Raw genomic sequence first — 16,852 nt, forward strand, 5'->3', positions numbered from 1 at the left:
TTGTGAAGCTCCATTTATAGGAAATGTTCAGAATAGACAAGTTTGGGGAGGTAGAAAGTAGACTAGTTATGGGAGGAGCTTAACTACTAGAGGGGTTGGAATTTCTTTTAGGGGATAATATACTGAAATTAGGTAGTGGTAATGGTTACAAAACTTTGTGTATAAAACTCTTTGTTTCTTTATCCTCTCAACCCCAACTCAGGGTTTCATTACACAGCCTAGGCTAGCCTTGACCAATGTAACTCAAGCTACTTTCACTATTCTCTTACCCTAGCCTCTTGAATCCTGGAACTAGAGGTTTGCACCACCATGCCTGGCTGAGTTGCTGGTATGATATACGAATCGTATCCTAATAACACTGTTTATTAAGATGTAGGCCAATGATAGAGTGCTTACCTAGCAAGCACAAGTCTCCAATCCAAGTTCTGCACTCCTTCCGATATGGCCAAACAATTAAAGGGTTACTTCATGATTCATTTTTAACTTTTTCCCTAAAAATATTCTCATTGAACAATCTTCTCAGCTTTGCTATTCTGTATGTTTCTATAGGAGAAGTAAGGGATAGACAGACATGTAAGCTGGTACCAGGAATGTCACAGGACCAGAAGACTCTAGCTGGAACACTATAGCAGGCCTTTGCCCTCTATCTTTCATCTATTCATGAGCAGCTACTGCATGACTAAACTATGCTCTCCATACTAGACGTTTGTGATAGCAATGTTGTTAACACTGACTCTGAGACATTCTTGACACACGAATTACCTGTTGGATCCTCCTCCCAGGTTGAAAGGTAGAAATTACAATGTTTGTAGTACTCATATTCCAATTCTTTTTTTGAAAACCGAATTCATAGATGATAGAGTTTTCTAAATGTTTGAATATTTAAAGTGAGACATCTATTGGGTAATTTATACTACCAACAAATATTTAAAGTACAAGGAAAGATGCAAATTTCCTGTTTCCCTAAGATGTTGGAAGCAAGAATTCTTGACAAAAATAACCAAAGCAGAAAGGTAACTGCCTATACAATGGGGCTTCCTTCTTAAAATGGCATCACTTCTATGAAACCTTAGTCTTTATTAGGAGGTGACATTTTGTCTCAGTGCAGATGAAGACACATCTCTGTGGGTAATACTGATATTACTGTGGGGAAAGCTGTACACAGGAGATTCATTGTTCATTTCTTCAGACAGTGTGTTGGACAGAGAAATAGCATTTGCTCTTTGGGCTAGGCAGGCCTGGCCTCAAATCCCAGCTCACATTTTGATTCAGGCCATCGTCTGTCTCTTAACAGTGTTGGAGCCACTTTTCCTGTCTGTCTTTAGTTACTTCCCTCTCCAATTCGTCCTTTATGCAGAAGCCGAGTAAACTCTCAAAAAAATACAAATAAGAGCTCGTCGTTCTCCTCCAGTAAACCTCTTAGTGACAGCACATCTTTGACAGCAGGGTCTAAGCTCCTTAGCATGACTCATACTAGGCTGGCTTCACAGACTGGCTTCAACACACTTTCTAGCTGTAGCTCCTCACCCGCCACCTACCTGTCTTCACATGATCGATTGTTTTCAGTTGCATAGAAATACACCCACATGTACTTCCCCACTTGGGTTATTAGACTCTGCTAGAATCACTTTCCACCCTTCTGGGCCTGGTCCATGGGAGTCATTCTCGCACTGGGACTAGGGTCAGTAGAACTGAGACAAGCACAGGCTCAAAGCCTAGATGCCAGGGGGAGTCAGGGCCCTGAATTAGCCTGCCTCCCCTGGCTTCAGAAGCCAAATTAATTACTGTTAAAATATAGACAGTCATTATAAAAAGGCCATTATTTTTAGCATACGATTCTTTAAAATTACTTCATTTGAAATAGTCATGTAAGTAAAAATTTCCAACAGAAGAAAAAGATATTTAGTAAAGGAATATGATCCTACGATGTCCTAGATATCCAGTTCTTTTTAACAATTCCCTTCCCACCCCATTTGGAGAGACAGCCTGTATATGTAAGCAAAAAGATAACATTTAAACACAATATTATAACATACTCTATGCCTGTATTTGCCTTTTTCATTTCACCATATTATCTTAGAGATCCTTCCACAACGTATTAGATTTAATCAAATCCTCCACTGGTGGACATGCACGTAGGCTGCTTTTAAAATTCTATAATGCTGCTTTAATAAACCCTTCACTATTCCTGCAGTGTTCCTGATCACCTGAAGGAAAATACATTATTTTTTGTTTTAAAAAATCTGTTCCTTTATTTTATTCTTATTAAAATTATACTTATTATTTTTGTTTTCTAATTATAAAAGTAATACATTCCATTTGTACAGAACTGGGCAAGTATTTTAAAAACATAAAGAAAAAAGATCATTCACATTTCAAACAATGGTTAGCAGTTTGGTGAATGTGTTCATAGTACTTTTCTTATTTATATATCTATATTTTGCCTAAGACTCAATTTCAAATTTCTGGGAGAACTATGCAATAAAACAGAAAAAAGGAATAGGCCAGGCATTGTGGTACATGCCTTTAAACCCAGCACTCAGGAGGCAGAAGCAGGTGGATCTCTGTGAGTTTGAGGCCAGCCTGGTCTACATAGTGAGTTGTAGGTTAACCAAGGCTACATAGTGAGACCCTCCCTCAAAAAAATAGCTTACCATACTTGGGCTACTAACCTGTGTGAAATGTTTGACCCCATTTAATTCACAATTGACTCTATTAGGTATTTATTTCTCTTCTTATTTTACAGGTGGGAAAACAAAGTAAAACAAATTTTAAGAGACCTACACCCTAGGGATTTGATTTGGATATATCAAATCGTGCTCTTATGCACTGTACTCCCTTGTCTCTGCCAACTCTCTTACTCTAGCAAAACAGAAAAAGGCACAGATCCTCTGCAATTCATTAGTAAATCTGTGGTCTTCAGAAATGCACATGCATAAAAAGCATAAAAGCAAAGACTCAATGTGATGGACTGAGGTGGCAAAAAATCAGGACCAGCCTACAGGTCCACAAAGATGTGAAGAGAAAATAAAGGACAGAATAGTTTTACAACGGGATACTACTAAGCTGTTGAGCAAACAGAACTAGATCTGTATGGACAGATCTCAAAACCAACATCAGAGACAAGAGAGATGGCCCAGCAGTTAAGAACAGTGGCTGCTTTTCTAGTCTGAATCCTGGCTGTGCTACTTATTCACTCTGTCAACTTGGGCAAACCATCTGTGAAATGGGGATAATAATAGAGTTGCTGTGAGGATCCAGATGAGTAAATATATTTAAAATGTCCTGAAAAGTGCCAGGCATACAGAAATCCCTCCATGACTGCTTCTGGAGAACCTCCCTGTTTTCAGATATTGTTGTATGAATGCTGTGAAGGTGGAGGGAAGCATCAGACAATTTTTGTCCTTCAATCTAGGCTAGCTGTGGAAAAAAAGTATGCGGATAACACTACGATATGACAAGATCTCTTTTTGTGTCAGTAACTATACAGTCTCTGAGAAATAGTGATAAACTATTGAGGGGTGGGTGTCTAAAAAGAATTTTACAAAAGGACATGGGAATTGGAGCCTGAAGGGAAGGAAGAGTAGAATTTCACTGAACAACAAAGTGGAAGGAAGACTGTTCCCAGAAAGGATTGTCTAGGCCAAAGACATGGCTGGAACTATGGTTCGGGGCAGACATTAGGCTAGTATAGTGGGAAGAGCAGATGAGGGTTCAAATATACAGAGGATCCTGTGTTCTTTGCAAGTATTTATGAACATGTGAGCTTTGGGGATGTGTATATGTGTGCATGTGTAAACACTGATATTTGAGGCAGGGGACATGTTTAAAGCTGTGTTGCTCAAAAGCGAATGATAAAAAGAATGAGTTATATATTAGAAACTGAAAGGAAGCCAATCACGTTGCACTGATCTCTCGACCCCTATCCTCACCTCACAACCTCCATTATTCATTTGTTCATCTGGTTGCCCAATTGGATGATTGGGAACCTTGGTGATACTTTATACTCTTTCACTCTGGTATTTACTACTGTTATCAAGCTTTGTTGCTTCTGTCTCCAAAATATATCAGCAATCTAAATGATCATAAAAGCTTAGTTTCAGTGGTATTGCCCTCTGATCCTTTCTCTATAAAAACCCAAAGTGAGCGCACACACACACACACACACACACACACACACACACACACACACACACACAGCTATGAACTTGATTTATATCCCCATGTACCTGCCTGCTGAATTCACATGTCCTAATTCCTTGTGTATCTGTACTTAGAATATGGAAAAGTAAGGACGGCTAATGAGATTAATAATGGATGTGTGATCTGAGAATGTCACACACCTTTAACCCCAGCATTCAGGAGGCAGAGGCAGATGGATTTGTGAGACCAATGCCAGCCTTGTCTATATACTATGACCCTGCCTTAAAAAACAAATGTATGTCCTTTTAAGAAGAGAGACCAGAGAGGACTCTTAAACTCTGTCACATAGCACTGAGGAAAGGCCCTGGGAACATGCACTGGGAAGACAGCTGTCTGCAAGCTGACTATGCTGGCGCCTTGATCTTGAACTCCCAGCCCCCAGAACTGTAAGAAAACAAATCCCTGTTGTTTATGGCCTTGCATCCCATGGCATTTTGTTATGATTGCCAGAGATAATAATACATTTGGTTTTATGCACTATGTTGTGCCATTTTCCCTAACTGGTTGCCTGGTGCAGCTTCTGCCTTTCTATTAGGGCATAAACTCCTCCAAGTCATGGATCGTGCTTTTTTTTTTTTTTTTGAGACAAGGTTTCTTCGTGTAACCCTGGCTGTCCTGGAACTCTCTATTAGACCAGGCTGGTCTCGAACTCAGAGATCCGCCTGCCTCTGCCTCCCAAGTGTTGGGATTAAAGGCGTGCGCCACCAGTGCCTGGCTTGGATCATGCATTGTAACTAAAAGGAAGCACCTACAACCAAGTTGGGGCCACAGTGGTAGTCAGTGAATGCTTCCAGAAAAACTGGATGCAACCTCACAGGAAATATGCTGAGTGTTCATAGTGAAAGGCTACTGGGCCTAGAGCTGGTGTTAGCTGTCACAGATGTCCTGTGTCTCCAAACAAATTAGCATATTCCTTTCTATCCATTTGCTTTTTTGCTGTGTTGTTTCTTCCTCCCTTACAGAGTTTTAGCTAGGATAAAATGAAATCCAGTAATTTCAGAGCCTTTGTGATGAAGCAGAGAACCTATCTGAACTTTTTGATGCAGCAGGACCTGGGCTGAAAGTCTAGACGTTGTGCTTACTAACCCTGGTTTCCATCGCTGACCTGGCATGAGGTACTTTCTACTCACAGTACACTCCATCACAGCCACCCTGCAAAGTGTTTCTGAGGAGTATTGATTTCAGAGGGAAGAAAGTGAGCTGGGTCATACTGCTAGTCCAAGCAACTGCAAAAGCCCACGTTCTTTATGCCATAACATGGGCCCCCAAAGAGGATAAAGCTTAGCATCTAGAACAGCAGTTCTCAACGCGTGGGTCACGACCCCTTTGACAAACCTCTATCTCCAAAAATATTTACATTATGATTCATAACAGTAGTAAAAGTACAGTTATGAAGTAGGAACAAAAGTAATTTTATGGTTGGGGGGTCACCACAACATGAGAAACTGTATTAAAGGGTCACAGCATTAGGAAGGTTGAAAAGCACTGATCTAGAAAGATTAACTTCCTATATGAGACATAACAGGACTCCATGCACCAGGGACAAAAGTTCTTGCTTTTCTTTGGAAAAACAGGAAGCTAACGTCTTAGTGCTTAAGTAACACAAGGCTGGTTAGAATCAGCTTTTTAGAAGGGACCTTGACCCAAGAGATAACACAGTAGTTCAACTGGGCTAAGGGCACCACAGAGAGCAGGGATATAGTAGCATTATTTACTGCTGCATTTGTAGCACCCTGCACTGTGCCTAGCTCCAGGAGGCACTCAATAACTTTGTGGGATAAATTTACCCAGAGCAGTGCGGGGGCTGAACAATCTTATATTCTGTGGCCTGGTATTGTGGCCACTAGAAAGGTGTGGCTATAGAGATTAGGCCTGAAAGCACCAGTCACTTAGCTGCTAAGATTTGGAAACAAAGAAGTACGTTTTTGTTACCTTTCAGAGTCTACAATGAAATAAGATTCCCTGATAGGAATTTTCCCAAAGATTTGATTCAGACACCCAATAAAAAGGTTACAAGTGGACCTGCATATAATTTGCAAATGGTTTATGTTGAACTACATTCTCTGTCATCTATTCCCTGGTGATTTTCAAGGCAAAAAATTTATTACTTCTCTAAAGGTTATTGCATAATTTATAAAAATAATAAAAATTTATCTTCTTCTTAAAAAGAGGCTAAGTATTACTGCATTTCACTGTCAAGGCTGTTCAGTGCAGACAACTCATATCTTTATTATTGCCATATAAAATGTTTGATCAATCATATTTAGGTTCTACTATAAAACTTAAAATGTGAGCTCTACCTATCCATATTAGCTAAAATGACTGACATTCTTAGGACACCAAGCTTTATGTCATCAAAACTAGGACTGGCCCATTCAAATGGCATTTTGATTTTGGAATCCAACCAATAAGAGGCCCTCCAAACAAAAGTGTCAGTGAGGACTGAAAGCAAAGGCAGTCTCCTCTGCTTCTCACAAGTACAGTTAAGGCCCAGTGGCAGTCACTCTTCTTGAGAGCAGGGAAGGCTGGGGTGACAGAGAGCAGAACTGTGAACACCCGTTCCTAACTCCCAGGCGGAAGTTTGGCTTTGTAAGCTGATCCTTGACAGGGCAGTAATTTATAAATGGAAAGAGATATGGGTCTCATCATTCAGCAAGCATTTATTGAGGGCCTGCTATGTACAAGACACTAGATAAGCATCATAGCTTAATAAGGAGAACTTTCAAATCCATCAGGCCTTTTCTTGTCATTGCCTTAAAATATCATGGCCTGTATTTTAAAATGACAATGTAATCATGACAAGCAAATCCAAACTCAACACCACTGCAACTTATATTTGTCTTCTCCCAGTAGTGATAAAAAGAACTGTATACATTAATGAGTTTTACACACACTGTCCCATTGGTTTGGAATCCCCTTCCCTTTTTCCCGTCTGCCTCTTGAAATCCTACCTACCCTTTCAGATACAGTTCAAATAACATCTCCTTTGTGAACCCTTCTGACACCCCCTGAGCAACTTGATCATTTTCCTTCAAACACTCATATATCTCTTTGTGAGGATTCTCTACTCAATACTCTATTTGTGATTTCTTCCCTTTACTCTGAGCTCTATAAGTAATGACAAACTCGATTCATTTTGGTATCCCCAGCACAATGCCTGTGCACGGCAGTAGTCTGTAAATGATTGCTGAAGCTGTCCGGTCAACACGAAAAAAGATATCTATTAATATGTTACAGAGCATGTTAGAGTAACTGAACAAGGTCTTGCACATAGTATATGCTCAGAAAAGGCTTGCTGACTTTGAATATAGTAAATATGGCATTTCTCTTAGGTCAAGGCTATGCACGGGAATTCTGATTGGTCCTTCTACAGTACCATGACAGCAGGCACCATCCTACATGAGTGTCTTGTAACGTTCCAGGCCCAGACCATTGCATGTACCTGAAAGTACCACCTCTGCCGCTCTACCAGATGGCATAAAATATTTCACTGGCAGTCACTTCTTTGGACTAATGAATTTGCTACAGAAGTGCCTTGTCTATTACTTTCAGATGAGAGAAAAATATATGAGAAGCCACCTGAAAGACCTGACAACTTTCAGAGGACCTGGTGATCATTTTTAGACTTCCCTTATAATCACGATCTGTATTCCAGTGAGACTCAGAATGTAGTAAAAGGTCCTGAAAAGAACCAAGATTGAATACAATTTAAATTATACCTTGTAATCACAGTGGACAGTTCCTAACAGCTCAGGGTTATGAATTTGCTATTCATGAAGACACTATGTGGTACAAATGTAAATAAGGCAAAAATTATTAAATATTATTTAATATCAAAGGACTAAATAATTTATGAAACATGGCCTTTAATCACAGCCATTTGCAAAAACCTACTGTTTTCTGAATGTGGGAGAGTAAACCCCTTTTCCCTCTTCTAAAAATTGATGTATACAATAACTTGTTTTGTAGTTTGAAAGTCCTGCTTTTATAAGAAATATGCCTATCCATACGAATGAACTTTGGGAGCCCATTCCACATGGAGGGATGCTCTCTTAGCCTGGACACATGGGGAAGGGCCTAGGTCCTGCCCTGGATGAAATGACAGACTCTGGAGATCCCCCAAGGAGGGCCTCACCCTCCCTGGGGAATGGTGTGGGGATTGGGTGGGGAGCTGGGGGGGCTGGTGAAGGGGCAAGGGAAGATGGGTGGGAGCTGGGATTGGCATGTGAAGCATTCATATTTCTAATTTAAATAAAAACATATATTGAGAAAAAAGAAAAAATGCAAAAAAATGCCCATCTTATACTCCTTTTAGTATATAGTCACCAAAGATCCTTTTGCCCCAACATAGGCACAAAAAATGATCCTATATTTGCCAGAAACCCAGTAGATGGGTGCCAGATTTCCCAAAGCATTCTACTTAGGTGTAACTGAGATGAGGTACTAGGATAAAGCTCAGTGGTAGTGTGCTTATTCAGCAAGTACAAGTCCCGGGTTTGATCCCTGGCACCAAAAGAGTAAGTAATTAGAATGCTCTTTGACTTTTTTGTTAAAAAACCAGGATGTTTCACAATTCACGGACAACTGAGGGAGTTCTTGTTTAGTGTTGGTGGTTTAATGAATTAGGTAGAAGGACACATCTCAATTCTGTTGAGTTTAGCTAAAACAAAGACTAGGCCTTGGTTTCAAAACAACATGCTATTTGAACAGTAAAGCCCTCCAGAGTCCAGAGATAAGCACTGTTTCTCAGTGTAATCCCCTCCTGTCTCGGTCAGCTTGCAGAGGCATGGGCGAGGGAAGGACAATGCCAATACAAATGGAACTATATGCGAAGGAAGCAGAAGAAGGGCCAGAACAGTGGGTGAAAAGTTAGCTGACGTCGCTTAGACCACCATATTAAAACCAGATGTGGCTAAACTGTCGGATGAGAAAAACTGGTGTTACTGATAGCGTGAACAAACCCTTTGTGCTTTCCTCCCAATACAGTATCATTACAGGGCGCTGGAGGTGTCATTTTCTTTCATTCCACATGTAGCACATTCTCAACAAGTTAAACCGTTTCTAATCTTGTGTAATTAGATAGGTCTCGCTACATCCCTCAGTTGAAGGATTTTATGAGCTCTCTTGCTCTGTCTCCCTTTTGTGACAGCTTCTTTGGGGCTGGAAACTAACATTTACTAACATTTCTTCCCTTCTGGCACCTGTCAGCTGGACGGGCTCTGGGAAAAGGAGGATGGGGAGGGAAGGAATGCAGTGCCTACTCACTCCCTGCCAGGCTTGGTATTAGAGCCCTCTTTGTCTCTAAGAGGGCTTGCTTGCTTCTGGAAAGTGCTATTAAGTATATATTCAAAATAAATAATGGGCAGAGGGATGAATAAAATGATGATCTTAATTTTTTATTTATCATAAACTTCAAGTTCCTTTATTTACTAAATGTAAAGTCTGGGTGAGGTGCTAGCCAGAGATGGAAGCTCTTTCATACATGTCCAAGGTGACCCACCCTACAAAGGCTTAGCTCTTTGATTGCAGTGGCCAGTCACTCTGGGCAGAGCCCACCACTAGTTACAGCGACCCCAGCATGACTGCCTTCTCTTTCTTTTGGAGCAGAGTTTGAGGAGTCACTGGACATTTGACATTGGAACCAAAGGCTGTATAAACACGCGGGCTTTTACTTCAATGCAGAAATAATAATCGCCCTTTGGAATGGAAAGCTTTGCCTTCAAAAGGCTTTACGGCTTTTCCCCCCAACAACAGATTTTCTGGGGTCATTTCTTGACCATTCTGTGACGTCTTTGTGAGGTCGCTGACTGGCAAATGCTCTCCATGTGTCGACGGGGAAATCCAGAATTAAGGCCGATTTATGCTTCTATGCTGTGGGACTTGTGCATGATTGATTCTATGCAGGGCCTGACCTCTTACCACAAAATTCTGTGGTTTTTGTCCTGTAATGAGAAAAGACAACTGAAGGACTGCAGTGTAAAACAGAAATGGATGAGTGACAGGGCCACCTGACGTTCCCTAGTACTTTACAGTTTATAAATCGCTTTCAGAGTTGCCCTTTCATGGATAGGCAGTGTTCACTCTTATTTCACCAAAGCAACTGGGCGGCAGAAATAAGAGCCAGAGTTGGCACTGACAGAGCCCTGAATTTCTCACACCAGGGCGGGGCCACTGAGACGAGCGCTGTGCCTTCCAGGAATAGTACTGGCTGCCCGAGAGAGACTCCTTGTAGATGGTCTGGATTGGAGATTAAGTTGGGTTCTCTTTGCATTCCATTTAGCAGTTTGCTCATGCTTTCACTACAGATCAGGCTCAAGAATTCCTCTGCCAGCTGAGAATCTCAATGTTGCTTTGGCCGTGAGACAGTATCTTATTTATTCCCATAAATCCCTCCCCGCTCTTGTCCCTGATTACTTTCACCCTAAAATGGAAATGGGGGGGGTGATGTGAACATTTGGGTACTGGATTGCAGCCACCCTTGGCAGTGCTTGTTCATCTCGGAGATTCTCCCCAGCACTGACTACAGGCCAGTGACTTACCCAGACTAACATACAGTCCCTGTCGCCTTCATAAATTAGTTCCTCAAAAGTGCTGCTGGGGAAACAAAGCAAGTACAGTTCAAGGGTGAAAAGCAAAAGCTGCTTTAAACAACACCAGCCCATTTCCAAGGAGAGGATGAAGATGTGCCTGTGAGTGATGAAAGTGGTCTGTACTTTTCAGATCTCCTCTCCAGTTCCAAATTGGAGGCTTGAGCTTCTTATGGCCAAGGGAAGCTTTGACATGAAGAAGTCAGTTCGCCTCAGCCCTGCTCACTGTCTGACAATCCAAGGGCTCTGAGCGGGTATGCAGTTCAGCATCCCTGGCAGAGGGAAGGCAGTCCCAAGTTGGGAAGGAAGACAAGTGAGAGGCAGCTGGTACAAATGATGCCTAGCCCACTCCTCACGTAGCCAGCTGTCCTTTAACTTCACCATTAGTTCATCCCTCAATGACCAAGCTCATTTTGCACACACAGAGGGGTTTTTTTTTCTGGTCATTGCTGTGGTTGCCACGAAGCACAGGAAAAATGTGAAGATAAGGGAAGTCAGGTGGACACACACATCTGTAAAGATGTTTGCAGATGTTCCTTTCTGTAAATGTACACATGAGCAATAACACACTGGAGGGCTTGGCACAGCACCCAGAAGCCACTTTGTCACAGGCAGCATGGAGAGTGAGGACAGGCTGCACTGGCTTGCAGGACAGCTTCACTTACACTTCTATTTATAGTCTCAAAACTAAATATGTAAATGGGAGCTCCCGATTAAAGAAGGGCCATTTGTAGGTGCACGTGGGTTTGTTGTTCTACACTTCTGGAGAGCCAACTCAGCAATACTTTGAAGAGCTCTAATCAATAGAGAGGAGGTTAATTACTCACCAACCTGGAGCCTAGAAGGGTAAATGTGCAAGCTGTTTTCCCCTCGGGTGGACTTAGAATTCTTGTCTGTTTAGGCTGGAAGTTACTACAAAGTGTATTCTAGTTAAACCCTGATGAGGACTCTGGAAGAATTGGATGTTGTCTGAGGTCACATGAGCTGGTGGAAAATTACATTAGGAAAAAAACCCCTTAGGTCTCTGGTGCTTTAGACGAATGGTTTCTGTCCATCCTCCAGTCCTGTACTTTAGAGAACTCCAAAGGTACCTGCCATATCATAGTCTGTCTATTTTTCCTGTCCATTTCAACTGCTATCCTATGACAATGTTGGTAAGCTCAGTGCCTGAGCACATCCTTGACCACTGGAGAGGACACGATTATTCCTGTACTACTGAGCTTCCTGGGAAAAACCACAGTGTCTGTAATTTGTCCTTGGCTATACAGGGTATGGTAGGGAAATAGGGAGGACCATGCATCCAGGCCAACACAGTTGCTGTGAAGCTGTACAGCTGCTTAAAAATCATGTTTTATTTTTAAACATTCTTTATACAAATTTAGTTTAAAAAAAAGTTGTATAATGGCTGCAGGTATGGCTCAGGTCGGTAAACTGGCAGCATTCATGAAGGCCTAGGTTCTATCCCCCCCGGCCACACTGCCCTGTGAGACTGTATATATTTGTAGTATATGAGGTGGTGTTTTCATATATACACATTGCAGAGTGATGAAACATACATATCCTCTGGACTGGGAGAGAGTAGGGAGACACTGGTCAAAGGAGGTAGGAGGAAGAAACAGCATGACTAACTTAACACTAATTTGCTGTGTACGTGGAAATTGACAGAAAGCAGATTTGAAATGTTTTCATCATAATTTTTCTGCAGGTTTCAACCTGAAAGTCTTAGAAGAAAAGATTTCCTCTCTAGTTCTCATTTTAAAATATTGTATAATTGATATGTACAAATGCTTAATACACAGAAATCATATTTGTATATAATTTCTACACTTAAACACTTAATATAAATTATGGAGCCTAATAATAGAATAAGCAGCTGTAAACCTACCATTGCCGTTCACAATAAACTGAATATGACCAGCTACACTGAAGTAGCCCCTTCCCCACATACTACCCTCACCCCATCATACATGGTAACATGTAATATCTGACAGCAGTCCTATCTTACTGCTCTTGAAGAATGCCTTGGCTTTTCTTTGCATACCTATACAAAATTTAGAACCAGCTCATCAAATTCCATGAAAGGCTCTATAAGATTTTTTGATAGGAATTACAATAGCTATATTGATTGCTTTAGACTGTCTATTGATTGTAAAGGATAGCTTTACAATATTGAGTCTCTGTACCTCTGAACAGGACACAGCTCTTTATCTTGATAAAGTTTTATAATTTCCTCCACAAAGGATCTTTGGCACATATTTTGTTTGATTTATTCTTGACACCTTCTATTTTTACTGCTGTCGTAGTTTTAATTGCATTTTTGATTCTTGTTGCTGCTATATAGACATGGCGCTGATCTTCTTACATTCTCTCTGAAATGTATATCAATCAGACTTTTCCATTTAGTTCCCTGTGACTACTCTGTTGCTTAGTGCAATAGTAAATTGTCAGTTCTTATCTTGCTTGATTTCTCAGCAGCATGTGACACAGCTGACCACAACCTCCTCTTTGAAACATATTTGTCACAGGGCTTCCAGAACTGTATACTCTGGATTTTCTCTCTCCCTCTCTGTTTTTTCTTCTTTCTGTCTGATTTGCTGGTTCCCATTTCTCCTCCAACATTCCGACTTGGGACTATCTCAGAGCTCAGTCATTTCCTCCTCCTTAGCTATAATACCCCCCCCCCAGTGATCTCACTCATCTCGTAGTTTTAAAATTTATCCATATGTTAACTGCTAATTTTATAATGCTAGTCCAACTCACTGTCAGGAAATAGCTAGATAGCTGTATTTTTCCCTTCTAACAACTTGACATCTCTAACTTAGTACGTCCAAACTGAACTCTTTAACTTATCATTTGAAACCGCAACTCCCACAGTCTTCTCTATCTCAGTTCCTTGCTCCATAATTCTAGTTGCTCAGAAAAATCTTTGAGTCCTTGCATTCCCTCAGCCCACATACAATATGTCAGAAAATCCTACTCATTCTACCTTTGAAATATATATGGATTCCTATCACTTCTCCCAATGTACTTATCCTAGTTCGAGACATCATATTTTTAAATTGGGTTTATTAAGATATAATCTATGTACCATAAAACTCATTCATTTAGCCTCTTAGTGTATTTACAGAGTTGTATGAAAATCACCACAATCTAATTAGAGAATACTTTGGTTTCCTCTACAGGAAAGCAGTATTCATTAGCAGTCACTCTTCATTGTTCCTCTCTCCACACCCAGTGGCTTTAGGCAAATCCTAATCTACTGTTGCTAAAGAATGTGGTCCTTACGTGCAGTGCTACATTACTCTTTATGACCATTTCATAATATTCCATTATATGAATACAAAATACCACATTTTATTGATATGCCGATTATCTGTGACATTTGGATTACTTCCACTTTTAAACCAACATGAATAGTACTGCTGTGAACATCTGTGTACAAATGTTTTCTTTCTTTTCTTACTACTTCCTTACTATTTAAGACAATTCTTAAATACATTTTCACCTTATTCTTCCTCTCTGCTAAGCCCTTCCAGATCCTCTCCCCTTCCCTACTCACTCAAGTTCCTTCTCAAAAAACAAAAACAAAAACAACAAAACCTAAGAAAAGAAAAGCATGCCCCAAAGAAAAACAGCAACTACAAAATCACAACCCAATAAACTGTAACCAAATAAAGGCACACACACATAAACAAATAAACAAAAACAAAACAAAAAATGAACAAACAAAAAAAAACTGTGGAGTCCATAATATGCTGGTCAACTACTCCTGAATGGGAGGCCTGTCCTGAAGTGGTTGATATACCCAGTGTCCCTCTATTGGAGAAAATTTATATTTCTCCTTCAGTGACAGTTCAGTTGTTAACCTTTACCCTAGTGTCATTCATTCATTCTTTTTTAATATATAGCAAAACCAAATATAATAAGATAAAACAAAAACTATCACTCCGGAGTTGGACAAGAAACTATCAGAAGGAAAAGAGTTCAAGGGAAGGCAAAAGAATCAGAGACCCATTTATTTGGTCACTCAGAAATCCAACAAAAACACTAAATTAAGCCTGGTGGTGGTGGTTCATATCTTTAAGCTCAGCACTCCAGAGGCAGAGGCAAGCAGATCTCTGTGAGTTCCAGGTCAGCCAAGTTCCAGTACAGTCAAGGCTACACAAAGAAAACTTGTCTAGAAAAGCCAAAGAAAATGGAAGCCATAATATATACACAGAGGACCTGGTGTAGACCCATGAAGCCCTGTGTTTGCTGTTTCAGTCTGTGAGTTCATGTGAGCTTTGCTCGTGTTGATTTAGAGGGTCTTGTTTTCCTGGTGTCCTCATGTTTTCATTGGGTAAATACCTAGGAGTGGAATTGCTGAGTCACAGGTTTAACCTTTGGAAGAACTGCCAGACTGTTCTGAAGCAGCTGTGATAGGATGTTACCATTGGCAGCATATGAGGATTCTATTTTCCCATACACTGACTCTTGTTAGTCACTATTTGTCACTTTGATTGTAGTCATCCTAGTGGATGTGAAATAATTTCTCATATGGGTTAGACACTAACATCTTTTCATGTTCTTTTTGGCCATTTGAATAGATTCATTAAAATTTTATCAAATTTGTTTGTTCATTCACCCCCCCCGTGTGTGTATGTATGTGTGTGTGTGTGTGTGTGTGTGTGTGTTCTCGCGCACTTGTGTGTGTATGCATGTGCAAGTCTGTCATGGTGCATGTATGGAGATGAAAGACAAGTTGTGGGAGGTGGTTCTTGCCTTGCACCATGTGGGTCCTGAAAGTTAAATCAGGCTTGGTGGCAAGTGCCTCCACCTGCTGAGCCATGCTGCCAGCCCTCTGTATAGATCCTTTTGAAAAATATCTTTTTCAGATTATTTGTCCATTTTGAATTATGTTTCTTCTATTAATGACTTATAACAGTTCTTTACATATCTAAGACAAATCCCATAACAGATACATGATTTCTAAATGTTTCCACCTAATTTATATGCTGAATTTCTATTCAACTAAAGGTAGTACTTGCAACCAGAATGTTTTTTTGGTTTTTGTTTGTTTGTTTGTTTTCAGAACCAGGGTTTCTCCGTGTAACAACCCTAGCTCTGCCGTCCAGGTTGGCCTTGAACTCAGAGATTCACTTGCCTCCATCTCCAAAGTGCTAGAATTAAGTGCTTGTACTACCACCACCTGGCTCAAGCAGAATGGTTTTAATTTTGGTACAGTTCCATTTATTTTGTCTTTTATTAGAGCTTATGCTTTTGATGTTGTGCATAAAACTACAGAATATTATAAAGCAATAAAGATTGATATTCATAGCTTCTTCTAGGAGTTTTATGGTTTCAGCTTTTACATTTAGAGTTTGACTTGTATTATGTTATTTGTAAAATATGATGTGAAGTCAAGGTCCAACTTCATTTTTACGTGAGTTCCATTAATTAAAATCCAACTGACCATAAATATAATTTTATTTCTGGAATGTCACCTATATGTATTGGTCTTTAGGACTACCCTCATGGCAGAACCGTACTGTTCTGATTACTGTAGCACTATAGTAAGTTTTGAAATCTATATGTAACAATGGCATCACAAAAGTCATCAGGAAATAATCCCCTTTCCTTACCATTTTGGAAGGACTGTTTCTGATTCTTCTTTAAACACATGTTAGATTTCACTAGGGATGACCTTTCTTTGGAGGGAGGTATTCTTTGGAAAGAAAGGATGGACCTTTCTCGGGAGGGAGACTTTTTTTTAAATAGACCTAATCAGATTTTCTATTTCTTCTTCGGTTCCTAAGTGTTGTTAGTTAACATCCTTTGGGAAATTTGTCCATTTTTATCTAGATAATAGAATGTATACACTTATAATTGTTTATAACATTTTTAGCACCTGCTATTTATGTAAACTCAGAAGTTGTATCTTCATTTTCACTTCTGATTTTGATCTTTCTATTAGTCAATCTGCTAATTTTATAAAATAACAAACTGTATTGTTGGTTTTTTATATTTTTAAAAATTTATTTCTACTCTTTTTTTAGTTGGTTATTTTTTGTGATGCTGGGGAT

At 40.1% G+C, this 16,852-nt stretch overlaps 1 protein-coding gene across 3 annotated transcripts in view; it reads right to left on the minus strand.

The window, feature by feature from the left end:
* The window catches only part of Hdac8 (histone deacetylase 8), a 226,750-nt gene that overhangs the window by 51,732 nt on the left and 158,166 nt on the right, over nt 1–16,852 (minus strand). The window contains exon 10 of one of the 3 annotated variants that reach the window (XM_021233604.2): nt 9,575–10,145. The exons of the other annotated variants lie outside the window; for them this stretch is intronic. Within the exon in view, the coding sequence (XP_021089263.1) occupies nt 10,119–10,145 (27 nt within the window). The 3' untranslated portion in view covers nt 9,575–10,118. Of the gene's footprint in view, nt 1–9,574; nt 10,146–16,852 lie in introns of those variants that run through there. 3 annotated transcript variants of the gene reach the window in all.

Source organism: Mesocricetus auratus, unplaced genomic scaffold (assembly GCF_017639785.1).
Source record: "Mesocricetus auratus isolate SY011 unplaced genomic scaffold, BCM_Maur_2.0 Super-Scaffold_100003, whole genome shotgun sequence".
NCBI lineage: Eukaryota > Metazoa > Chordata > Mammalia > Rodentia > Cricetidae > Mesocricetus > Mesocricetus auratus.